This window comes from Podarcis melisellensis (assembly GCF_964234715.1).
Source record: "Podarcis melisellensis genome assembly, chromosome: 1".
NCBI classification, from domain to species: Eukaryota; Metazoa; Chordata; class Lepidosauria; order Squamata; family Lacertidae; genus Podarcis; species Podarcis melisellensis.
Window position 1 is genome coordinate 43,699,548 of NC_138528.1, and position 27,144 is coordinate 43,726,691.

Here is a 27,144-nt window from a genome sequence, read left to right on the forward strand (position 1 = left end):
GAGTGTACTATGATGGCAGCAGTGACCCTCTCAAACTCAGTTCCTGTCAGCCTAGCTTTTCCACACTAGCATCTCTCCCAACTCAAAGGCCTAGATTTATAAATTTCTAAGTTATATCCAGTATGCCTGGATGAACTGTGCTATTTAACAGGCTAAAAATAAACTCAGGAAGTAACAAAAGTACTGTACCCCATCATGTAACAAATATTCAATAAGGAGCCCCCATAGGTCTATACAGGATGTCTTTTGTCCCTCTTCTTTCCGCTCACGCAGCTGCCTGTTGTAATATTTCAAACGCTCTATGGACAAGCCATCCAACTTGCACTTGGTCACATGTCTTTTCACCTCATTGATTTGCTCATCCAAATCTTTTTTTGACCAACAAGCATCTCTGTACAAGTTCCCCATGGTCCTGAGAAAGGAAAGACATGGAAGGACAGCGTGAGAACATAAGCTTATACAGTTGGGTACCTTTCAGTTGTTCTGCTTGGATGAGGGCTGCTATGTTGCTTGATCCTGGAATCCATTTGGATGTTGTCAGGGGCTCAGGAGCAGAGGCACAGGAGAGGGAGGAAATGGAGAGCGAGGGGGAGGAATCCGAGGGGAGCGTAGGCGATGACAGTGGTCCGAGGAATTCCCTGAGTCTCTCCAGCGAATCGGAAGATTCACAGAAGGGGGCGCTGATGGCCAGGGCAAGGGGGGTGCCAAGGGGGATACCCCAGAAGGAAGGGGCCAGCGGGACTCCCAGAGCAGCAGTTGGAAATCAGGACCAGCTTCCCCACCAGAGCGCAGTGGGGGGGAGGAGTCCCAGGTATCGGGACCAGTGTGCTCACCACCAGCGAGAGGAGATGAGTCAGGATTGACCACGCCTCCATCGGAGAGCGCGGAAACGGTTGAGAGGAAGGTTGGAGGCTGGGCGCGCGCGCCAAGTTCAAAAGTACAGGCGAGCGGCACAGCAGGTAGCCCAGATAGGGAACCAGGTCCTAAAGCCCGCCGGAAGGAGGGACAAGAGTCAGGGGGGTCAGCGTCAGAAGAGTCCAGGAAGGAGGAGACACCGGGGGGCAGACGGACCCAGAGGAGGAAAGAACAACGGAAGAGGTGGAGTAAGGCTAGAGTCTTAAACTGGTGTATAGGGGGCGGGGACTCAGACGGAGCTTCACCGGTCTAGGTTCTAAGACGTAGAGCTGCACGCTGCGGCTTGGAAATGGAAACCGAACTTCAATAAAGACTTTTGTACATTATCACAGACTAGCGTTGGTCCTCTGTGAGCTGGGACCTAGAGGCAGCTCTGACAGATGTTGTTCCTTTTAGCAACACATCCTGTTTCCAATAGTGGTGCCAGACAGATGCCTCTAGGAAGTCCACAAGTCAACGGCTCTCCTATTGTACTCTAATGGTATTCTAAAGGTATGCTCTCTCTCAACATGGGATTTCTATTTAGTGATCATAGCTGCTAGCTATTGATAAACAGTTATGGAAAGAGGAATTTCCTTTTGTCTATTCCAAACCTACAAATACATTTAGTTGGCAACTTCAGATTCTAGTCTTATTTGCATCACTACAGATTCTTGGGGAATTGATGGCTTTTAATGAAAGGGCTGGTGCCATGCTATTTTTTATCACATTTAACTTCTAACATTGATTTCAGTGGGTCTACTGCAAGTTCACTGCAAATAAGTCTAGATCCTGCCAAGTATGTAAATGACTCTACTGGCTCCTGTGTCTTCAAGTTAGAACAACACTGGAAAAGGTTCACAAACAATAGCAAGCCAGAGCTTTGATACTGATCTAGACCAGTGATTCCGTTTTATGTTCAGCCAAGCAGTTAAGTAACCTACAGATCAAACAAGGCTAACTTCTATAACTCCACATAGAACCCAATGTCTGTGTCCTTACCATGTTGTGCCAGACAAACCGGTTAAGTATGTAGCACAATCTAAGAGATTTAACTTCTGAAGACCTCGTAGGCTTCCATAGAATGCAGTGAGTGATCTTGTACTGCCCCCTGTCGTCATAATTGCAACTACTGGAACCTGCAATGCATAAACAAGCAAGCTAGAGCACACGAAGATGCAGGGACACTTCACATATGGACACCATTATGACCTCTGTGCAGATGGCGGCCCCATGAACCCATGAGGGGTCTGGCCTCCCTGCTGTGGTATGATGGGATCTGGCAAAGTAAGTCTGCAGCTAATCTATTTCTGGATTAGAAGAGACTGGCAGCAAGAAAGAAATGTGCTGTTAGGACCCATCATGCTTGATGATGCAAAAGTGGAAAATGATAATTCACTGTTAATATTTTCTACTCCACAGAGCCTTTATAAAGGTGGCAATTAATGAATTAAGCAATATAATCAATAATAGAGATAAATTACAAACTGCAAAGAATGAATCAGCTGTTCTTCATTATTATTCAGGCAGTTATTCTGCCAGTTTATGATATTAGTAAACAGTTGCCTCATACCCAGTTTCATAGCTAGCCTATTTTTCTTTTAGACATTGCATATCAGTTCAGAGCATTCCATAACCAGGCTAACTGAAAATACGATCTCTCTCACATCCCTCTCATTCATTTGTTTTGGTCAATGCATGTAATTTGCATGTAAGCAATATGTTACTTTAAAAAACAAACAAACTAGAGATGACTGTGGAAAAGCAGGCTAATGCACAAGAAACTGAAGTATTTTAATTATGGCTGTCAATCAATAAAATAAATTGCAGGATCTGCTTTCTAACCAGTGAACTGATTATTCTGTTTGAAGACATTTGCACATTACGAACACCTTAGTAGGGATGGGTTTTTTTTAGATCCTGAAGCAATCTAAACTTGGAATATAACTTGGAATTTTGGAAAACAACAGCTACCACTCCTGAATGGAAGGTCACTTTCAACAACTTCATTCTCTGCCCCACACCCCAATCTGGTCCAGAGAGTTTCGGGTGGGGAAAACAACCCAGAACAGATTTAAGGGAGGAGTGGGAGAAGGAGTGGGGAGAAACTTCCATTGCCCAAGTGTATATCCTTGTGCTGATGGGATGTTTAATTAGTGCTCCACTGGTTTCGAGCAGTCATGTGCGCTTAAACATCTCAACCCTAGTAATCATCACTGCTCCTTCCTGCACTGATTAAAATTCAAAGAGAACACAGTTGGCTAAGCAGTATAAAATTACAATGAATCAAATAAATAAATTTGCTCTCTGTGCCACAACTGATGAAAACTTTAGCTGACTACTGATTTAAACCCCTCATTTTTAATTAAGTCTTGCTGATTTCAATGGGAGAGTTTAGTGCATGCTTAAGCAATTACTTTAACAGTCGCTTTACTAATTGCATGCTTAACTCATTACTTGGGTCTGAAGCCTGGGAAACCTGATAGGTAATAACTATTATTAAACGTCATCACCACTGGTGTTGTCGAGATCAGCAGAACATGCAAAGGAAGGGGCAACAACAAGAAGCCAAAAAAGTCAAGGGAAAAATGGGAAGCCTCCAATTGATACTAAAAGTGGAAATGTTTATTGAAACATTCAGTATGCCCAATGTGTCAGGAATATCAAAACATATCAACCATTGGAGAGTCCCTGTCAGTCAGGGTAGAAAATACTGAACTCAATGGGCCCATGGTATCTCTCTCTGTGGTTTCAGACTGGGGACACTCCCAGTACTGTTTGTGGAATGCCCTTCCCAGAGAGGCTCGCCTGGAACCTGCATTGAATATTTCTCAGCGCCATGCAAAAATGTTTCTCATCAACCAGGCTTTCGGCTGAATAACACTCTGTGGCTTTTAAAATGCGTTTCTGGGAGGGAGGTTATTGTTTCGTTTTTATTATGTATTTTGAATTCTCATTATGTATTTTTCTGTTTTAAAAACACGATAAAATGTCACAAGGCAAAAAAGAGGAGAAAAAGAGGAGCAGATTCAAGGCTGCTGTTTTCAGTGGCGGAGAACTTACTAACTAGTTTCTTCTTCAGTCTAATGAGGTCAATAGGGTTAAAGGCAGCACAGCAATCTGAGCGAAGTAGTCAGATGCAAGAAAAATACATGTGCTATGGTGAGCTAATGCTCCTCTTTCCTTGCTTGTGATACTACTGAGAAGGCCCTCTGCCTCTGCCTGGTTCCCTGTAACCTCACTTCTCATTGGGAGGGAACCTCCAGAAGGCCCTTGGAGCTGGACCTCAGAGTCCGGTATGCAAATTTAATAAATAAATAATACCGTATTTTTCACTCTATAAAACACACTTTTTCCTCTCCAAAAATTAAGGGGAAATGTGTGTGCATCTTATGGAGCGAATACAGGTTCCATGGCTTCAGGGATAGCCACCAGAAGACTCCGGAGGCTTCGTGTTGCTTTCGCTGAAGCCAGGAGAGCAAAAGGGATCAGTGCGCACTGATCCCTCTTGCTCTCCTGGCTTCGCTTCGCTGGAGAGGCGCTGCAGTTTTCCCTCTCTGCGCAGCACCCCTTCAGCGAAGCGGGAGGAGAAATGGAAGGGGCTCCGTTCCTCCTGCCACTTTTCTGAAGGGGCGCTGCGCAGAGAGGGAGATAATTTTTTTTCTTGTTCTCCCCCTCTAAAACTAGGTGCTTCTTATGGTCTGGTGAGTCCTATAGAGCAAAAAATACGGTACTTGGAAATGCCAAGGACTGAACCTGGGAACTGCTGCATGCAAGAAGATGTTATGCTATTGAGCTACAGCCCTTTTAGCCTGCATTTTATTATGCTTGTTTTCATCTCACAGGATGAGAAAATAGAACGGGCGACTAAGCCAATTTCAGCAGGGCACATGAATGAATAATGGCATGAATGTGCTACCGCTTTGGGCAGTTGCTTGGAAAGTTCAGCGCTCACTCAAGCCTTGGAAAAGATGGCATTGTTGGTGAATTATTCCTCGTGTGCACAGTGACCAGTTCAGATGCAGCACTCTGACAACGTAACACTAAATCACTGCAGAGAACAGGAAAGCAACTTTGTATGGGAGGCTACCACAGTGGTGTGCTGACCATGACACACATTATTCTTGCTCCCCGACTCTCTCTGCAATTTCCGTTCCACATATTGTGATAATTCATACAGCAGCGATAGCCAGAGTTCTGCATCACGTACCTCATGATCCTGCAGATCCTTTTCTAGTTTGAGAACATTTTTCAACGCCCCAGCAACAATCTTCTGCCTTTTGCACAAGAAATCTTGCTCCTGTGTACAAAGGCCATATCCCAAGCGTACATCTAGATCAGTCTGGCTGGAATAGCCACACAGAAGGTGTTAGGGGGAACACAGGGATATTGTATCTCAGAATCTGTTTCAAAACTTTTAAAAGGTGCTACTCATCCAAGAGTCAAGCTTAGAGACTGCTTGCCAACATCCCTGAGCTGACCAATTAACAAAATGCATGGCAGGCGAAGCCTCACGGGGCATCAAGTCATTTGCTTTCACAAGGCAGCAAGGTTTATTTGGTGGTTTTTACATAGCAGTGATTTCGATTAAGAAGACTAAGCAGAACGACACCACAAAAGTGTGGCTTACTAGAACTCTAAAGCTATAGGGTACATCCACCCTCTCTGTATAAAATGTGACTCTTGTTATATAGATGTAAACTCTGTTTATTCAATAAATATTAGGTACAGTGCTCATACTGCATACAAATGACTAATATCCTGAACACATGGCTAATCTCCTGTAAGAATATTTCTCCAATAGACAGACAAGTAGAAAAATAGTTAAGATTATAGCTATCCAACACAGGAAGGATCTCTTACCAGACTTCTGTTTTCACATGCAATGCCATTTTTTTATTCTGAAAAAACAAAAACAGAATGCAAACACAAATTTCACTCCTAGGAATACATTGCCTCCCTTTGAAACAAGGTGCATAGATGCCCTGAGTCAGTTCTGAAGATGCATGCATGTAAACAGAATTCTTTTGGAAGATTCAAGAAAGACAAAAAATATACTTATTCAGTATGAAATTCACTCACACATGATGTAGTGATGGGCCACCATCAGTGCTATTCTTTTAGAAAAAGAGGCACCAGAATTCACCACCATCCTGTGTAGCTTTAAAAGAGGATTAGAGAATTCCTTGAGAATAAGCCTATCACTTGCTCTTAACCATGTTCCATCTTCAGTGTACCAGTTTCTGGGCATCACAAATGGGGACAATGTGGTTGCACTTAGGTCCTAAGAACATAAGAAGAGCCTGCTGGATTGAGCCAATGGCCTGTCTAATCCAGCATCCTGTTTTTACCATGACCAATCAGATGCCCGAAAGCAGCACCTGAGCACAACAGCACAGTCCCCACCTGTGAGTGGGCTTCCCATCAGAAACTGGTTGGCCACTGTGAGAACAGAATGCTGTATTAGATAGTTCTTTGGTTTGTCTCGGCAAGGGTTCTTAGGTTCACACATTCCACTTACTGGGTTGGAAACCTTGGGCATAAATCTTAACACAAATTCAGATAAATATTGAAAGGAGGATACAGGGGTGAGGAACTTTTTCCAGCCTCAGAGTCACATTGCCTCATGAACAACCTTCTATATGGCCTAGAAGCCAACAGCGGATACAGCAATTGACATGGCCTTTGTACAGTAGGCTACATTATGCAAAAGTGAGCCATTTACACCCACACACCCTTCTCTGTCCTTCATCTAGATAAGAGGCATTACCACAGTTACAGAACACATTTCGTACAAGAAGATACTTGAGGATAATAAGGCCTGTGAGGTGCGCAGCCTGGGGAGAGTCCCACAGGCTGAACAGAGAGACCTGGAGGGCTGTATTTGAGATTTCCCATCCCCCTTCTATACAGGCTATATTACTTTGAATGGGATACACATTCCAATGCAAATCCCCTTCTATGTTCTCAAGCAGCTAAGTAAATATTAACATCTTGATTATGCATGACTAGAGCTAGATAAAGGGTGAACAGAAATGCTATTATTTCTAACAATTATTTCAATTGGCTAGGCAACCCACTTTATGACATAACAGGGATGGATCAGTCTATTGCTGATCTGTGTTAGTATCCCATGTGGTTAGTCACAAATCCATTCCATCCCATTTCCACATTAAGATGCGATCCCCTCTTAAAATCTGCATGGAAATTAATATTTAAATATGCATTTTATCACAAAATACCTTTTTGCATACTCCCCCCCTGCCCCCAATGTACACATTTTAATACATGGAAGTGAGAAATCTGAAGGTTAATTATATTCTGATCAGTGCATTAATCCAGGAGGTGTAAATTGGTTTGGTTTCCTTAATATTGCAGACCAAATGAAACCGTACAACAGTGTCTATCAACCAATTAAGACTGTAACAATCAATAAACTGGCTTCTGGGTGACTCATGAATTAATTGATTAAATTTATATTCACCCGCATATTGAAACATGTCAATAAATTTGCCTTTCTGGGAATCATAAATAAAGGGGAAGTTCTTCCTTCTTTCTACAATTTCTACTCAGAATTTAGATATTATTATTTTTTTAAAAGGACTTTTATCATATTTGTTAGTTAAGCAATATGTTAAAAGATTTAAAACTGCCAGAGCAAAGATGCATAAATAGTTATAAATAGTTAGATCCTTCTACATTGTTTCATTATTCCTCAAAAGCAACAAAATAAGAAGCAAGTGATTCAGTAAGCCACAAATCAATAATTGATTCAGACTGAAGGATTTAGATAGCTTTGGAATTTTACTTTGGAATTGAAATCTTTTTTACTGCGTTGTACATATGGCCTTGTCCATGATGCAGAGGCCACAGTCTACCTAATCATTATATTAACAATTAACAATGACAACGATAAACTGGCCCCTTATGCTGTAGATTATGGAAGCAAGCAATGATGGCTATTTCTCTTCCAAAAGAATCAATTCAAAGCAATATTCAGGAGGACAGCAACTGATTCTCACCACTGCGAGCCCTATTTTCGTGCTGGTAGGAAGTGAATTTATATCCACTCTGAGGGATCTTTCTTTCCTGTTATAAGAGCTTGGCCCCTGGAAGAAGAAGAAAACCCACATGTTTCTATGAGAAAGAGTGCAAAGTTGCATGTCTAGGATTTTATCCAATGCTGTTTGCACCTGAGGAGAAAGAACTTCCACTTATGCAACAGGATTTCAGTTTCCACTTCTCCCTCCGGTAGGGTGGTCAATCAGTGTCTGGGTGAAAATCGGTAAAATGTCTGGGAAAGTCCATATGGCAGGCCATGTTGGCAGTGCTCCACAGCTTTTCTGTCTGGATTTTCACTTACAGATAGGTAGCCGTGTTGGTCTGCCATAGTCAAAACAAAACAAATTTCCTTCCAGTAGCACCTTAAAGACCAACTAAGTTATTTCTTGGTATGAGCTTTCGTGTGCATGCACACTTCTTCAGATACACTGGTAGTGTATCTGAAGAAGTGTATCTGAAGAAGTGTATCTGAAGAAGTGTATCTGAAGAAGTGTATCTGAAGAAGTGTATCTGAAGAAGCAGTGTATCTGAAGAAGTGTGCATGCACACAAAAGCTCATACCAAGAAATAACTTAGTTGGTCTTTAAGGTGCTACTGGAAGGAAATTTGTTTTGTTTGGATTTTCACTGTTTGAAATATGGCAACTCCACCCTGCAGCATCCTTCTGCACACCTTTATATTCTGCTCTGGAGGGTTGGGGGAAGTCCACTCACAATGTCTGCTCATTCGTATCTTTTTATTTTTAAAAAAACTGTATGCTTCTCCCTTTAGTATACACATGATATATATTCTCAGAGTGGCTTTCACAATTAATCCCCTGTCCTCCCCCCCTCCTGGAAATAAAACATCAATGAAAAAAAGAAACATTTTTATCATTAAGGTTTATGCACACTTACATTTCCTCCTTTCTTTCTAGGCATGGTCTGAGCTCCATGTCTGAGCACATCTCCCCCCCCCTTTTTTTTGCTCTGCAGCTTTCCCCATTAAAACCCACTCTTTAAAGCTCAATTGGAGCAAATGACAATCCATGCAAAATCTGAATGGATGTTTGCTCCAATTGAGCAGGTTATAATGGGGGAAAGCTCTAGGACAAAACAAACACAAAACCACTCAGACACAGAGATTTTAAGTGCAGGCCCAGAAAGAGTGGGACCAATTGGAAGTGTGTATAAGCCCTTAGTGTTCGGCTGATGAATAACGTACAAAGGTATAATCTAGATCCTTCTTCGGTAGTTTAACATCCATTGTCGGGTGCTTATATTTGGCATAGTGGAATGAGGACTGGCCTGAACTAAGCTCCTGGTATCCTTCATGGGATCCTTTCATCATAAGGGATAGTTCACGTTCTGAAAGAAAGAAGGGAAAATGTTCATGACAGGTCTGTTGCTTGCAATAACTTTTTGTGCTAAACTCAAAGTGGACCTCTGCAAAAATCAGATTTCTTAATGGCATCCACATCACTAATTTATATATTACTTGCTCTGTTAGTTAACTTGGCCTTGTTATTGCACCATGCTAAGACTCCGAAGAAAAGCTATACTTTTGAGGAAATCAAATATGAACAGTGAAATATCTATACAGTTCCTTATTGAACTTGTCTTGCTCATTGCATTCCCATCCATCATAAATATTCATCACCCAGCAGGTAAGCAATACTCTTTGAATGCAAAGGCACATTCACAGCACAATCCTCTCCCTGTATACTCAGAGGCAGTGCTCTTTTTCTAAGAAAAATATGTTTAGGGGTACTCTCATTTTCCTACGCATATTGAAATACTGCCCCTCAATGAGGCCAATCTTGGATTCACAAAATGTTTAGGGGTATGCGTACCACCATAAAAAAAAGCTCTGCTCAGAGGTGTCAATGAGTTCAGTGGGACTTGATCTCAAGTAAGTGTGCATAGGTTTGTAGTCTTAGAGGTGAATCTTCATTTGTGCACAGCCTGTATATACAAAGCTCCCTTGCTGGATCAAGAGAAATATGTATGGGATATATTAGCCTTGCAAAAGTTGGAGTGTGTGATGTGGCTAATCAAGGAGAAATGTAATGATCAGAATATATTGATGAAAGATACAGTATGAAGAAATATCAACTTAAGAGAACTAGGCTTTATATAAGATTAGGTAAGTTTTACTAAGCATTCTATATATTTAAAACAATGGTGTTAATTCATTTTAAACATTCTTCAAAATAATTATTACTGGTTGAAAACTAGAGAAACCATTATTACTATGATGAAAATCTTACTTGATTTCTGTCTTTTTTTCTTCTCTACTTCAAATTCCAAACAACAAACTTCACGAGCCTGTAGGCATACAAGAAGACAGAAGAACACTGAAAGTTTAGAATCTAGTTGAAACTTCCTTTTATTACTTTCTTCGCCATATAAAAGTTACATTTTGGGGAGGGGGATAATAATCAATCCCTTTCAAAATTGAATGACTGAATCATACAGAAAAAACAAGGATTCTGAAATAATTTTATATAGTGTTTGATTACAATTCAGACTTAAAGGTAAAAGTAAAAGTACCAGTCGCAGACGACTCTGAGGTTGCGGTGCTCATCTCGCTTTACAGGCCAAGGGAGCTGGCGTTTGTCCGCAGACAGCTTCCGGGTCATGTGGCCAGCATGACTAAGCCGCTTCTGGCGAAACCAGAGCAGCACACGGAAACGCCATTTACCTTCCCGCCCGGAGTGGTACCTATTTATCTACTTGCACTTTGATGTGCTTTTGAAGTGCTAGGTGAGCAGGAGTTGGGACCGAACAATGGGAGCTCACCCCATTGCGGTGATTCGAACCGCCAACCTTCCGATCGGCAAGCTCTAGACTCAGTGGTTTACACCACAGCGCCACTTAATTAAACCCATTTAAAAATTATTATTATTTATTAGATTTGTTAGTCGCTTCATCTTGCCCAAGGCAACCCAAAGCAATTTACAACCAAACTCATTGAAATTAATGAGCCTACACACCTACAACTTAGTTTGGATCCAATGTATTGATTTATTTATTTTTTTAACAAGAAGAGCTTTTTTTTAAAGGAAGCAAGTAAGAAAGTTGTGGCAATAGGCTTGCCACCTGGATCACAATTTTTATGGAAAGTTTAATTTCAGAACCTCAATCCATGAAGAACAGACAAATGTATTATGGATGGTATTTATATTTGCCCATATTTTAAATTCTCAAAGGAACAAAAACCCAATGTCTGTGGTTAAAGGAACAGGGAATACATCCATTAGGGCTAAGCTGAGTTCTGCTGGGACCTATTCAGTCAGGCTCAAATCCAAATGGACAGTAAATTTATCAGGAATGACAAATGACATATTACCCACACTTGACTGGATTAAAAATAATGATTGGATTTATCAATATATTGTCACATTTAGTAACCTGTTTCTTAGATTATATATTTTTACTAGGGCTGCAATAAACCTCTTTCAACTGGACTTATTCCAGAAATAAGTATCCATAGGGTTTCTCACATGCTTGGAAAGGCCATGATAACTTCAACTGAACCCTCAACTAATTAAGCATCCCATACAGGAGAAAATGCCTGATGTCTCAGTAGGAAAATTATGTTCAGTTTTATACTATTCATGTCTCAGAGAGTATATAATAATTCATTAACTTTGATATAATTTATAATCTCTTTGTTTCCCTTGCACTGTATATCTAAAGTACAAGAAAGCAGACAGAAAATAACAAAATTACCACAAGAGTTCCATTCGTAACAATGGTTTCAGGAACACTCAAACTGAAAAATAAACGGAATATAAATGAATATACATTCATGTAATAAAATGTTTATGTTCCTCTTGAAAATGGAACTATTGCTGAGGTGCTGTCAGTGTTCAACAGCAGAGAGAGCAAGAGGGGTCCTTGAAGGGTGTGAGGGCAAGTTTGCTGCCATACTTATTTTCCCTTCAGAAAATCTTTTTATTTTCACTGCTAGCAGAAGGAGAAAAAAAAATAAAGAAAAATACACTTTCCTGTCCTGTACTGTTGAAATGGCAACGAGACCACACTGGCCTATTTATTCTGTTTGTATTCTGAATGTTCCTATGTGATGCCAATAAAGGTTACTTGACTTGACTTGACTTTCCAGTCTGCTGGCATGAGCTCAGTAAGGCTTTGAATTTGACAACTTCTCTGCTTTTGATTTTCCTTCCCCATACCAGATACCATAGCTTTGCCGTTGTAGCCTGGGAAATTAAAAAATACAACATTTCTTATGGGGCTTTGTCAAAATGCTGGCCAGGCCTGGAGCATTAATACATGATTCTTTTGCTATCATTGGGAGAAATGTTGACAATGTTCCCTGAGTTCTAATAATTAACTCATTTTTATGGATTTACATTCTGGTTATCAGAAGGGTAAGGCATGTTGCTTTAAGTAATCTGTAGTATCTGAATTTACTCACCTGTTTCGTAACTTAAATTCCACCTGCAGCTCCTCTTGATCCTGAAATAAGAGGGTGGTCAGTGAATTAAACCCTTTTAATAACAGATTCTGCGCTGCTAGACTACAAAATACAGTGGTACCTTGGTTTTCAAACATCTTGGAAGTCGAACGTTTTGGTTTTCGAACACTGAAAACCTGGAAGTAAATGCTTCTGTTTTTGAACGCACCTCGGAAGTTGAACGGCTTCCACTGGGGGTCCCCCCCCCCAATTTTATCTATTAAATTTGCAGACCGCCCTTTCTGCCTTGGCTTTTGAACGTTTCAGAACTCGAACGGTCTTCCAGAACAGATTATGTGTGAAAACCAAGGTACCACTGTATGTAACGGCAGACTAGTGAGACCTGACATACACTGTCAGCAATTCCTCATAGCCACACGTATGACAGTTGTCATGGAAAATTAGAAGGGGGAATGATGAGGTTGGGAAAAGGCATGGGAATTATAATCATATTTTCCTCTTTTGATCACCATTTATTCTCTATATACCAAAATTCTTTAGTTTGACAATGTTTCCTTTCTCACCAACTTTTTAGGTGCAACCTAGTTCCATTAAAATCAGTTTAAATTTCCCATGGGTTACTTTGGCTAGTATGTTGTTGTTGTCGTCGTTTTATTAGATTTATTAAATTTTGATCTTCATCAAAAGATCTCAGTGTGGTTCACAAGATAAAAATACAAGATAAACCCCCCTCCCACAAACACATATTTTATTTAGTACTATGCACCCCTGAACTTCCCTGATCGCCAAGGCCCAAATCTATCTATCAGTTCTTGTTGGGGAAAGAGAGCTGTGGTGGATGAAGAACTGAATCCAGTTCTAATTTCCTCTCCTGAACAGCTGATAGCTGGAAATTTAGCTTCTTTAAAGGTATGCATGCATACAGCACAAGACTCTGGATTGAAGAAGAAACTGCATGTACCTCATCTTGCTTGACAAACTGTTTCTCATCCAGCTAGGAGAGCCAACTTCCTTGTGAATGGTACCAGAGCTGGATTGGGGCAATGGGTTTTGTGTGTGTGTGTGTTTTGCATTTGAATTGCAAAGAGAGCACTATAAAACCAAACTACATGTAGTACAGATATGGATGTACACCTGTTCATAAACATGAGAAACTCTTATGTTTACTTTGCCCCATTTCTGTATTATCCTGTGATTTTTCGTTGCTGAAAATTTGTCAGCGTTGAAATTTTTTCAGCATTTTGTATGATTTCTCCCATTATACATATTTATGTATGCAATTTTACCCAATATACTCATCTTTTTTTAAAATAATCTTTGTAAGCAATTTCCCCTAATACAACTCATTTTTGTACATTATTTTCACAAATATAGGCATTTTTAGGCCCCCTTTCCCTATATGCACATTTCTGCATCAATATCTTACTGGAGAACTGATTCACAAAATTCAGAGAAGTGTGAATTTGAAAGGATAGGTGCATTTTGGTTCAAGTATTGTTTCAGAAAGGGCCAGTTAGGTGGGTTCATACTAAAAGACGAACCAAATCAAAATCCCTTGTATCCCTAAATAATACACACATTACAGCTAAGTTATTTTACTTAATTACCTATCAAGATTGTGAATTCTGGAACTTAGACATTTCAGGCAACAAATACTATTCACATCACAGTACAATCTTAAACATGTTTACTCAGAAACAAGTTCCATTTAATAATAATACTTCCTTTCTCATTGGGCTAAACCTGCTTATTGGTGAGTATTTTTTTACTGAACTTCTGAGTGAACATGCATAGGATTGCCCTGTTAAACATTCTTTCTGCTTATACAGACCTTTGGATTGGTCTTAAAGGACAAGAGCACTTTTTCATTTAGTGGGAGTCTAGCTATATCAAAGCGAATCGTGAAAAGTTGTTCATCTTGGCAGACATCCTCATCGAAGACACTCAGCTCCAGCATGTTCTGATAGGAGAGAAAAGACCTATAAATAAATGCTAAAAGAACTGTACAGCTTTCCTACAGTTCTGTATACCCCAGACCGAAAAGGAAAACATTTTACAATGGCATGGAATTCCATGCAAGCAGAGACCAAACATGTTCAGTTTAGAAAAGAGTTGGATAATTGGGAATATAAATTAGGCATGGGGTACATTTACCTTCAATTCCCTGCCCTTTCAAAAATAGGCATGTATTCCATCAACAGCTTCATTGCTTCTGTGGTCTTTGGACCTTGGGAAACTGCTGACCCACGCCTTCCCCACTTGACCTATGGCTTATCTAAGGACTGTTCTAAATGAGGTGGCAATGATGTAAGGTGGAATCTCCCTGTGTAATCATGTAAGGTGGAATCTCACTGACTCATCCCATTCATATGCAACAGTCTTGCACTAATGATGTATGATGAAGTTGTGTAGTAGACATTTCATGCATGTAGCCAGTGCGTGGGATAAAGCATTTTAAATGTTAAACCAACTGTGTTCATAACCTGAATAAGTACTTTTGGGATCTTCTTTAGGGCCACTGGTAGAGGAGCATGATCCCGGTGGGGTGCCATCACGGCTGCCACCCCGCCCGCGCTGGGCGCCACGCCCCCAGGACACGCGCCGTGCCCCAGCGGTGGCGCGCCATGCCCCCGGGACGCATGCGAGCCCCGCCCCTGCCTGCTCTCCGCCCCCCAGTGCCGGAGCATGAAGCTCCGCCACTGTTTAGGGCTACTGTCAAATTTAAATCAGTCCTGGAAGCAAATTCAAATATTTATGTGAGCCTATGTGCGTGAGCAACTGCTCATCTGAAATCATCCATGCATCCAAATTTCCCTGCACATGGAAAACTCACACATTAGGGAGAAGACTGATGATTCTTTCAAAGAAGCAATCATTCACATACAATAGGATTTGTGAAGGACTGTATGCATATATTAGAATCGGCGCAAAGCCACAACAGGCATAGAAACACCAACTGCCCTATTGTGCCAAGTTGTGTCATGATACTAACGTTGGAACTCTACTGCTCAGTTCTGTGAGCTGGTGATCTTCTACAAATCAAGGCACGTTTCAAATTCACAAGAAATCACTTTCAGTGAGATTATGATATACCAAGAAGTTTCTGACCTTCACTTTGCTCTGGACCATGAAATGGAAAGTTTCGTTCCAGACTGGGTCTTTAGAATTTTGAACAGTCTTTGTCTGGAACCTTTCAGAAGAAGCCGTTGGCAGCCATAGGGTCAAATAGCAATCAGTAGGGCTTGCTGTTGGGAGAGAAAGTAGCACTTTAACTGTGTGATAGCTGATATAATACAGTGGTACCTCAGGTTACGTATTTAATTTGCTACGGAGGTCCATTCTTAACCTGAAACTGTTCTTAACCTGAAGCACCACTTTAGCTAATGGGGCCTCCTGCTGCCGCTGTGCCGCTGGAGCACGATTTCTGTTCTCATCCTGAAGCAAAGTTCTTAACCCGAGGTACTATTTCTGGGTTAGCGGAGTCTGTAACCTGAAGTGTATGTGTATGTAAACCAAGGTACCACTGTATACCTTGCAACTATTTTTTAAACAGGTGTGTGTGTGTGTATATATATATATATCTCACTTTGTGCATTGGGCTGATATCTGTACAGAATTAATTCATACCCAATGTTGGCAAATATCCTTTCAAAAAATTCTCTGTTTGAACACGGGTAGGGATTTTGTGGCCTTCCAGATGTCACTGTATTACAACTCCTTTTTATAGGTTTTTTAATTTATACTTTTCAAATTTATACATTTTATTTATTTTACAATTCATTTTACATTTCAAAATTTGACTTCCTTCCCCTTCTTTCTGCGATTCCTTAAATTTATTTTTTAATATCTTCTGCAGATCCAAATTCATTTAACTTGTTCATTTAATTATCTACTGTAAATATATACTCTTATAAAACTGCAGGTTATTACAATATGTAATCCTGCTAATGTTTTTATCTGTTTACAATTTATCTGCAAATATTCACTAAACCATTTCCATTCTTTTATAAAAAGTTTGTTATTTTGATTTCTTATTCTTCCAGTAGGTTCCACCATTTCTACATAGTCCATAAGTTTTTGTATCCATTCTTTGTTTACTGGGAATTCTGCTTCTTTCCATGTATTACAGCTCCTATTATCCCTGATTATTTAAAGTGCAGCATGCAGATTTAGTTAATCAGAATTTGTAGAAAATTCACAACATCATATTAAGTGAAATGTCCAGTATCAATATTCCCAACATAGCCATGGGTCAGGGTAATTGCCTTTTCCTTTTCAGTACAGTGGTACCTCTGGTTAAGAACTTAATTGGTTCCAGAGGTCCGTTCTTAACCTGAAACTGTTCTTAACCTGAAGTACCACTTTAGCTAATGGGGCCTCCTGCTGCCACGGCACGATTTCTGTTCTCATCCTGAAGCAAAGTTCTAAACCCGAGTTACTATTTCTGAGTTAGCGGAGTCTGTAACCTGAGGTGTCTGTAACCTGAGGTACCACTGTAAAGGACTGGCCTGTGAAAGCCTTACTGGGCACCATAGTCTCATTGCATTCCAGCCCGCCACAAAGGAATAGGAAAGCTACTTACGGGTATCTGCTCGCCGGAGATTCTTTGCTCTGATCACTCTTACACTAAGCAGACAACAAGGTGATGTTTCTACCTGCATGCAAATCGTGTACAAAAGTCAACATGAAAATGTGGATTGAAAGCAGGGAATCAAAGTGATGAGGAAAGAAGAACCGAGCAGGCGAAAACCATAGACGACTATTAAAGTGTGCTTAATGGCTATTGGGGGAGGCATACAACTGCCCCATCTCTGGCTAATTTTAGAATTCAATGGTATAAACATTAATGGTCTCATCCTCTGTATTCTGAGAGCAGGTATGTACACCAATGCAAGGAAGCGGGGCATTGGATGTGAGTTATCTTGAACAGCGAATGGTTTGGGCATAGTTTTGTCTACAACTCTGGGGGTGAATCATAGAGTCGAAGGGACCCTGGAAGTCCTCCAGGCTAATCCTCTCAATATTGGATCTCCTCCAGCTTCTAGCCATGTCCCCAGTCTGTTCCACTGCTGGACAGCTTTTACTGTTAAGAAGCCTCTTGTAATGTTAAGCTGAAATTGACTTTCTTGCAATACCTGACCGATCTTTCTAGTCCTGCCCTGGAGCAATAGAAGACAAATCTCACTCCACCTACTTAGTGGCTGACACCTTTTCAGATATTTGAAGGCAGCTATTGCACGCAACATGGTTCCCTTCTGATGTTGTTGGACTATAATTCCCATCATTCATTGGCCATGCTGGGTGTTTGAATCCAGGAACAGCTGGAGATCATGATGCAAGCTACCCCTGAGCTAGGCTGTAGAAATCTCACCCCTAGGAGACGAGAGCCCTGCTCTTGAGAGCAAATTTTCCTATACAACTGGGGATTACATGTAAGTAATTTTTTCCCCCTAGATTGTAATGCACAGAAGCCTGTACTACTGCAGAATGGGATTGAAGTGCCCGTAGTCTGAGGTCCTACCCACACTTACATTTTGCCCCATGCTTTTCTGGCACAGGTCTGTGCTGTAAAGCTCTTTTCTTTGCCCCAGAGCACTTATTGCAAAAACCCACGCAACAAATGGCAATTTGCGTTTTCTGGGGATTACTTTGATTCAGCACTAAAAAGAGCTCTCAAATAGGGAGCTTTAAAGCATGGACTGTGCCTGGGAAGCCTCCAGGAAAGGTAAGGGTGGATAAGCTCCAAGTCCCTGCTAAGAAGAAAGTGTATCCACTTGTTGCACTTAGGAACAACTAGTGCCTCAATTATGAAATAATTATAAAATTGCTAGCATTTAGAGTAAGACGCAGGAGTGGCAAGTGCAAATAAAATTTTACTCAACAGATCTTTGCTATTTGTTCCCATCGGCATAATTCAAAATAACGTTTTTGAAACATCTTTGACCAGGGCAAGCGCAACAACAAATGGTCCTTGGTTTGAAATTGTTGCCACTACGTTTCACTCATATATTTTCATCAATTAGGGTTGCCGTGTGTCCGTTTTTTCCTGGACATGTCCTCTTTTTCAGGGCTAAAATTTCTGTCCAGGTGGATTTTTTAAATTTGGCAGAATGGCCAGGGTTTTTTGGTTTTTTAACTTAAAGAGAAAGGCAGCACCCAAATTAAACATGGCCCCTTTCCCTCTTTCTCAACTAACCGTCCCACACAAGCACTCCCTTGTGACAAGGACACTACATGCATCTGAGCATCATGCCAGACACCCACTCATGGCTGCTGCGGGAAGCCAATCGGAGTCTGTGAGGTAGCAACGCTAGCACGGCCCCCTTTAGCGTGAGGGCCTCCTTGAACTTTGAAGCAAACAGATGCTGGGGATCCAGCCCTCCTCCATTCATCAGAGCAAATGGAGCTCACTCTTGTTCTTCCTCCTCACTCCTCACCCCTCTCTTCCTCCCAGACCTCCCTTTTACTGTTACCGTGAGTAACAGTACAGCACTGTTCGGCACGCACGCTAATCCTCTTGTGCGCGCCCCCTGCCTCGCCAGGTTCCATCCCCACCTCAGGGAAGAGCACCATGTGGAGCCACACTCTCTCACCCCGCCCCATGCCATCCTTCCTCAACGCTTCCCCCTCACCCGCCACTGCACACAGCACTGGACGATGTGGAGCCAGCGGGACAAACTCGCCACTGCTTTAGGATATTTCAGAGACAAAGGGGCTCTTAAATACGCAGGATCCCATTTCGTCAAGTAGCCGCCTGCCTGTCCGCCTGCCTCTCTGGAGGATCGTGGAGGGCCTGGCCAGGGAGTTTCGGTGCTGACCCTCCTGTCTTGCGTTGCGACAGGAAAGAGAAGCCTCACGAATGTTGCTGCTCTGCGATGGCCTCTCAAGACAAGAGAAGGGGCAGCAGCTAGCAGGTTCACATGCCCCAATGTGTAAACACATGGGTACAAATAATAATAATAATAATAATAATAATAATAATAATAATAATAATTTATTATTCATACCCTGCCCATCTGACTGAGTTTCCCCAGCCACTCTGGGCAGCTTCCAATCGAGTGTTAAAAACAATACAGCATTAAATAATAAAAACTTCCCTAAACAGGCCTGCTGCCGTCACAGGATTCTTTTCTTTTCTTTTGCAGGAGTGCTTTAAATGTATGTTGTGTCTGTAGTCTTTCTCCTCCCCACTCTTCTAAAATGTTCTAGAAAACAGCCTCTGAATTTTTCTTGTTTTTGATGTCATCTAGAAAAAAGATCTCAAAGCTAGAATGGTCTACACAGAGGAGATCACGCTTCTGGCATCCTAGGCTCAGACCATTTAGCAGTTTAAATGCCACACTCAAAGCCAATACTTTACGTACTTTCTATCCAAGGGGGGGGAACCCCATTCCCCACTATCCTAATTTATTTATGATTTGTATCCCACCCTTTCACACACAATGCCTAGACTGCTAATGACGTTAAAGATAACAAAATCGCAGAATCAAATGTTTGGAAGGGACCACGAGGGTCATCTACTTCAACCCCCGGGCAATACAGTAATCTTTTTGCCCATCAAAGGGCTCAAACCCACAAACCTGAGATTAAGAGTCTCGTGTCCTCCTGACTGAGCTGAGCAGCTGCCCCACTATCCAAAGAAAATACAATAAAAACTAAAAAGAGCAAAGACAAAAGAACCAAAGTAAAGACAAGCATCTTCACTGTGAAATACCTTGAGACTTAAAGCATGAATTGGTTGAACAATCATTTTCTGTCCCCAAGGAATATTGCAAACTGTAATCGGGGGGGGGGGCAGGGAAAGACTCATGGAACAGAATCCTCAGCCATAAGAAGAGCCCTGCTGAATCAGACCAAAGACCAGCATCCCATAATGAAACATGCCTATAGAACACCATGCAGGAGAATGTGAGCACAACAAGTCTCTCCTGCTGTCATTCCCTAGTTAATTGGTACAAAACCAATGTCATTTTGTAGTGTGTATATGCTAACAAACAACAACAAATGCACCACAATTTTATAATGAAATAAAAGAACATACACAATCTGCTTTTTGCTCCTCCTATCTGAACTGGAATACCCGTGACGCTTACCAGATGTGATAAACTTCCACATGCTTCCATTATTGTTTTCCGTGCAAGTTTGTGCAGGCTAAATGTTCTCGATGGAGCAAAGGATAATACTGTAAATATTCACACACATTTTTCAGGCTTTAAACCGGCAGAGGTGGATAAACGCCTGTTTCAAAAGTGATTCAGAGCCACACACCCTCTGGTTTCAGAAACAAAAAAATATTCCCTCCCACCTCCGTTGTTATGTTGCTATGCGGAACAAGATTCAGCGTGAAGTGTCTTTAAATGTGCTAGAGCTGGTGCAATGAAGTTGCTAAGAACAGGTGTTCCTTTTCCTTCTAAACTACACTATTGCATCTCCTTCCACCCTCCAGTTTTCTTTTGAAATACAATATGCATGTGTTTTCCTAACACAGATTTGGATCAGAAATGAATGTCCTCTCTCCCGGGTTAAACTGGCTGAAACTATGTCCTCAAGAGCTGTTCTTTTTATTTAAATATATTTGTTTATTATTGCATGTCTCTTATATGCCACATTTCCTCCAAGAAACTCAAGGCGGTCTAAGTGGCTCTCTCCATCTCCATATCACCCTTACAACCCTGTGAGGTAAGCTAGACTGAGAGTTGGCAAGTGGTTCAAGGCTCCCCAGTGAACTTCATGGTGGAGTGAGGATTTGAACCCTAGATCCTATTCTAACTCTCTAACCACTATGCCATACTGGCTCTGAGCAGCAGGGTCTGGAAGGATGAGCAGTGTTAGTCATGTAAAAAGGTAAAGGTAAAGGGACCCCTGACCATTAGGTCCAGTCACGGACGACTCTGGGATTGCGGCGCTCATCTCACTTCATTGGCCGAGGGAGCCGGCGTACAGTTTCTGGGTCATGTGGCCAGCATGACTAAGCTGCTTCTGGTGAACAAGAACAGTGCACGGAAACGCCATTTACCTTCCCTCTGGAGCGGTACCTATTTATCTACTTGCACTTTGACGTGCTTTTGAACTACTAGGTTGGCAGGAGCAGGGACCGAGCAACGGGAGCTCACCCCGTCATGGGGATTCGAACCACTGACCTTCTGATCAGCAAGTCCTAGGCTCTGTGGTTTTACCCACAGCGCCACCAGATGTTATAAATGCACACCTCCCCAGGCTCTATGCATGGATCTCCCTTGCTGGATGGTCATCTTTCCATGCCAAAGTATCTGTATGCATGTGCTAGGCAGGAGGAGGGAATCTCTTAATTCCAGTCTTATAATAATAATTTATTATTTATACCCTTCCCATTCGGCTGGGTTTCCCCAGTCATTCTGAGTGGCTCCCAACAGAATATTAAAAACACAACAAAACAGCAAACATTAAAAACTTCTCTAAACAGGGTTACCTTCAGATGTATTCTAAAAGTCAGATAGTTGTTTATTTCCTTGACTTCTGATGGGAGGGTGTTCCACAGAGCGGGGGCCACTACTGAGAAGGCCCTCTGCCTGGTTCCCTGTAACCTCACTTCTCACAGTAAGGGAACCACCAGAAGGCCCTCGGAGACTTCTAAAATATGTTGTTCAGAACCCATTGTGAGTTCTGGGCAGCGGGCATGGTGGGAGAAGTGATATCCCCCCTTTTCCCTATAGCCTCCCCCCCCCCATCCCTGTAGGTTGGAGATCCTTCCAGTATAGCTGGTGGTATCAAAGGATGCAAGGGGAAGGTTAGACTGGGAAGAATAGCCTTTCCCACTTCCGCTGGAAGGAATCTCCACTAGATAAGAGGCGATGGTTTTGTCATAGAAGAATGTATTGTTGAAACAAGTTGATTGAGTTTTGAAGATTTTTGTTCCTGTTCTATTCTGCATTTTATGTTACAGAAATTCTAGCAGGATAATATGCATTACTGGCAAGAATAGTTGCGTGTTGAGGTCCTCAAGCCACTCCTCAAATAACTCACACATGATTTTTGTTTAAGGTTTTTGGCATAATTTTGGCCACAACTTTATTAAAATACATATCTGTGAGTGGTTGCTTAGGCATTGGTTAAGAATATCTGTCCGCCCCCCCCCCCGCCTGGGGACAGAACTGACCTCCAAACTCCCTCAGAAGCCAGTAAAGGAAAACAATATTGGGGAGCAATGGAGCTGAGTCACAGGCCCTCAGCACTCACCCGCATGCTTCCCGGGGCTAGCCCCATTCCAGGGATTCGGACGAAATCGTGGCAAGCCCCTGGATTCCTTTAATGGAATTCCATTCCGCAGCAGCATTGGAGGGGCAGGCCCAGCCAATCCTTACCCCTCCTCCAACCAATTTGATAACCAATGCCTAACCACAACCTTACAAGTTGTGACGATTTGCTACGCAGTAGGCAAAAACCAAATGGCCCAGCCAATCGGCCAGATGGACAAAATTCCTACCAGGCCCTGCCCCAATGGCAGATGACCCCATGACAGGCATAGCAGGGTCAAAGCAAAACCCTCAAGACACAGGGCAGGTGCACGGGTGATCTGGTTCACACGGCGAAAGAGAAAGCACCAAGCTGCGCGCCCAGAATTTGAAAGGTTCAATCCCTTCCACCAAAATTGCAACAAGTAAATTTCCCCGGCAATCCAGCCAACCAATCAATTGCCAGGGGTCAGTTTGGGCCACCCTGCCTGGCAACAGAGGGGTGACTCAGCGGACCCCACCGCAACACGTGCTCTCCTTTCAGGGAGAACATGCTATGTAATTAACTGAAACACACCTACGTCCTGGTTGACTAGGAGCTACTAAAGTGAGGAGGACATAGGAACAAATAGGTGTACGTTAGGAGAGTGGGCAGTTGGCAAATTCTACATGAAACTAGAGAAGTGGGGTTTGTTAATCATTCAGATCACAAGGCCAAAGAACTGAGTGTGTGGAAGATGATGTACCAATCTGAGTTTGAGTTCTGCATGCACAATAACTTCAAAATTAGAAGAATCACCTGCTTCAGATTCATCTGATAATACCTGTATAACAGGTTTTGGGCACCTCAAATACCACAATAGAGACATAATGTTAGTGTGTTCTCTAGAAATGCAAGCAATTGCAATTGCAGCTTACTTTTAAAAGCTAATTTGAAAAGAGTGGCTATAACAAAGTCATCCCGGGTCACAGGAATTGGAAAGGGGAGTTTAGACACATGATGGAGAAGGCAGAGAAGGCTCAGGCCAGCATGTGCCCAACAGAGCCATCTCTCTATATGAATGGATGGTTCTGATGCTAGAATTGCCTTAATTTTCACAATCTGTTTTTCCTTCAGCCTTTGGAGTAATATCACAGCAAAATTATCTATGTATGGAAGCGCATCACAGGTTGTGACTTTGAAACACAAAACCTGGTTAAAATCACATCACTTGTTTTATTCTCAGTTGTGCCTGAGCCACAGTACCAGTAGGCATACCTGGAGATTTCTAAAATCAGACTTAGCATAACTTCTTTTTGACTCAGGGTGCTTCTGTTTATTCATCCTGATTCCCCCCCCCCCAAAAGCAGCTGGACAATGCTGCATCAGTGTTTTGTCACACTTTCCACTGCATTTCCCAGCTGATTACCTTTATTTCAAAAAGGCAAATATTAGGGGGAATTGAATTTGCTGCACAAGACCTCCCCGTAAACTTTAACTGTACAACCTAAGTTTACCAGTATGTGATTGACTCCCACCCATAGGAGCCAACTCTTAGGGGAGATGGAGGTTTCGGCCCCCACAATAAAATATTTGAGGGGGCCAGGCCCCCACATAGTTAATGGGTATTCCCATTCAAATGATGTGTGTGCACTGCATCATGTGAACGATTATGTGGGGCGGGCCTTACCTGGGCCCCCACAATATTTTGTTCAAGCTGGCACCCCTGCTCCCACCCCAAAATAGAGAGAGTCTGGAAAGTACCCTAAGGGGTACTTAGAGGTAATTACTATAGGAAAATCAGAATGATGCAGGCTGAACGGTAGTCCTTGCTCCATAAGGTCCACAGGATCATTAGAGCCCCAGGTTTTCTCTTCTTATCTTTTTTTAAAAAATCATTTTTATTAAATTTTCCACTTTAACAATCCAATCAATCCAAATTAAATATTCCAAATTATACATATACCTATCAAATAATCCAAATATTCTTCCAAATTATAAATTTTTTAATGGGACTTCCCATGCTTCAAGTTTGGAGGGTTCTGATCATCTCATATCTTTACTGCTTTCCATAGTCATTTCCGATGGTTCCTCTAATTCTTCCTGTTGTTAACCTTCCTTATTTCACGGCCTCTGAGTTGTTCCCACAAGCAAGTTGAAACAAACAATGATGTATTTCTGTGTGGATTTTATGTCTATGATTCCCCTCTAGACGTTTGCAGCATCTCCTCACACTCTGGTGTTTCTGCTGAATCAATCCAAAAGTCTTTTCGCTGCTGGCAGCCGCCATCTTCACTCAGTTCTTTTTTTTTTTTTTAATAAATCTGTTTATTAAGCTTTTACAAAATACATTAGACAAAAAACAGAAAAACAACAACAACAACGACACACATTTTAAAAGACAAAGGCAAAGTAAAGAAGAAGAAAGAAATATTCAGAAAAAGGAAAGAAAGAAAAAACAAAGAAAACAAAAAGACAAAATCAGATTACCACATTTCGCACAAATTTACAGATACTTGACCTCCATCCAACCCGGTTTAGGTTAGATATTCTTATAATCTTTCTGCAGTTGTATAATACTGATTCTATATTCTATACATCGCAGGTGTTAAATTCCGTCCACTGTGACTTTGGTAATTCCCAAATTAGTTTCAATATAACTTAAATATTTATTCCAATCATTTTTTAATTTAACATTATTTTGATGCCTAATTCTTTGTGTCAGTCTCACTAGCTCTATGTATTGAAACAATCTCATTTGCCATTCTCTGACCGTGGGGGTATTCACTCAGTTCTGATGAAATCAAGTCTAGGCATCTGCTCATTAATTTTCCAGACTGGTTGCATCAAACATTAGGCTTTCCAAAGGAGGTTTACCAAATCAAACTGGAAATACAAATATAATGTCATATTAAAGGCTCATCTCCCCCTATGGCTATTTATAATTCTGCAGTTCGGTCTTGACTTCCATCATGGCAGATTTCCAAATTAAAAATGCGACACAGCTCCCACACAATTCTAGGGAACCATCCAACCGGACGAACTGGCAGGAATCTTTATGAAGATTTTTAACCAGTCTATGGCCCAAGCCACTGTTCCACCCTGTCTGAAATCCACTACCATTATACCCCTGCCAAAAATATCGAAGATAGACAGTCTGAATGATTTTCGTCCTGTGGCGTTGACACCCATTATAATGAAATGTTTCGAAAAACTGGTGAGGAACCGCATCTTATCTTGTCTGCCAGTGGGACTTGACCCTTAACAGTTTGCGTACAAGGCAAAGAGATCCACAGAGGATGCTGTGGCAATGGCTTTACATGCTGTCCTGACTCATTTGGAGAAGCAAGGGAACTAGGCGAGACTGTTATTTGTAGACTTTAGTTCTGCATTTAATGCTATTCTTCCAAATAGATTGGTGCCCAAATTATTAGACCTGGGACTTCCACCATGTTTGTGCAGGTGGATACTAGATTTTCTATCAAATCGTTCCCAAAGGGTCAGGTTGGGTTCCCACGTCTCTGCGGATCTCATCACGAATATGGGGACGCCGCAGGGGTGTGTGTTGAGCCCGCTTTTATATACACTCTATACAGCTGACTGTGCCCCCAAATACCCCAGTAATAAGATCATTAAGTTCACAGATGATACAATGGTGGTTGGTTTAATCACGGCTGGAGAGGGGGAGGCGGCCTATAGGAAGGAAGTTGAGCAGTTGGGGGAGTGGTGCAGGAAAAACAACTTACTCCTTAACTTAAAGAAAACAAAAGAGATCATTGTGGACTTTAGGAAATGTAAATTGAATATTCAGCCACTTATTATTGAGGGGAAGTGCGTGGAACAGGTCTCAGTGTTTCGATTTCTGGGAATGGAGTTGAGAGACGACCTAACCTGAGGAGAAAACAGCAAAGACCTGGTGAAGAGAGCACAGCAGAGGTTATATTTTCTGAGAATCCTCTGGAAAAACAATCTCTCCAAGGACCTGTTGATGGCATTTTACCATTGCACTGTGGAGAGCGTATTAACTTATGGTCTGTGTGTGTGGTTTGGGAGCTGCACAGTCAGGGAAAAAACAATGCTATCCAGGGTTGTAAAGACTGCAGAGAGAATAATTGGGTGCACTCTTCCCACCTTAGATCAAATCTATGCTGCCAGGTGCCATAAGAAAGCAGCAGAGATAGCGCAGGTTAGTATGTACCCTGGAAATTATCTCTTTCAGCTTCTGCCTTCTGGAAGAAGGTATAGGGTTATAAAGGCCAGGACTAGCTGCCTGAGAAACAGTTTCTATGCAAATGCAATTCTGGTTCTAAACGCAACATAAGGGGTCTCTATAGTATAGTGTATTTTAAAATGGGGTTTTTAGGGGTTTTTGAATGTTTTATGTAGTTTTTATGTAGTTTTATGTAGTTTTCAATTTCATTGTTCTGCATGGTACAATGACAATAAAGATATCGTATATCATATTGTATATCGTAAAGTTTTTTAACATCTCCCCCACGGCTAATGAGATCCTGCTTGCTATAGATAATATAAATGGTTCTTCAGGGTGGGGGTGGTTTGCTGAATATTATTAAG

At 41.7% G+C, this 27,144-nt stretch overlaps 1 protein-coding gene and 1 long non-coding RNA gene across 2 annotated transcripts in view; one reads left to right on the forward strand and one right to left on the reverse strand.

Annotated features, from left to right (window-relative positions):
• The window catches only part of LOC309377918 (cytosolic phospholipase A2 epsilon-like), a gene marked incomplete at its 5' end in the record, with an annotated part of 30,286 nt that extends 13,247 nt beyond the window's left edge, over positions 1 to 17,039 (reverse strand). Inside the window, 11 exons of the mRNA XM_081925599.1 lie at positions 190 to 412; positions 1,897 to 2,033; positions 5,105 to 5,240; positions 5,758 to 5,795; positions 7,917 to 8,003; positions 9,160 to 9,302; positions 10,205 to 10,262; positions 12,047 to 12,160; positions 14,186 to 14,338; positions 15,487 to 15,623; positions 16,961 to 17,039. Coding sequence (XP_081781725.1) covers positions 190 to 412; positions 1,897 to 2,033; positions 5,105 to 5,240; positions 5,758 to 5,795; positions 7,917 to 8,003; positions 9,160 to 9,302; positions 10,205 to 10,262; positions 12,047 to 12,160; positions 14,186 to 14,338; positions 15,487 to 15,623; positions 16,961 to 17,039 — 1,305 coding nt within the window. The remainder of the gene's footprint in view (positions 1 to 189; positions 413 to 1,896; positions 2,034 to 5,104; positions 5,241 to 5,757; positions 5,796 to 7,916; positions 8,004 to 9,159; positions 9,303 to 10,204; positions 10,263 to 12,046; positions 12,161 to 14,185; positions 14,339 to 15,486; positions 15,624 to 16,960) is intronic.
• The window catches only part of LOC309358136, a 322,055-nt gene that overhangs the window by 76,053 nt on the left and 218,858 nt on the right, over positions 1 to 27,144 (forward strand). The window lies entirely within an intron of this gene.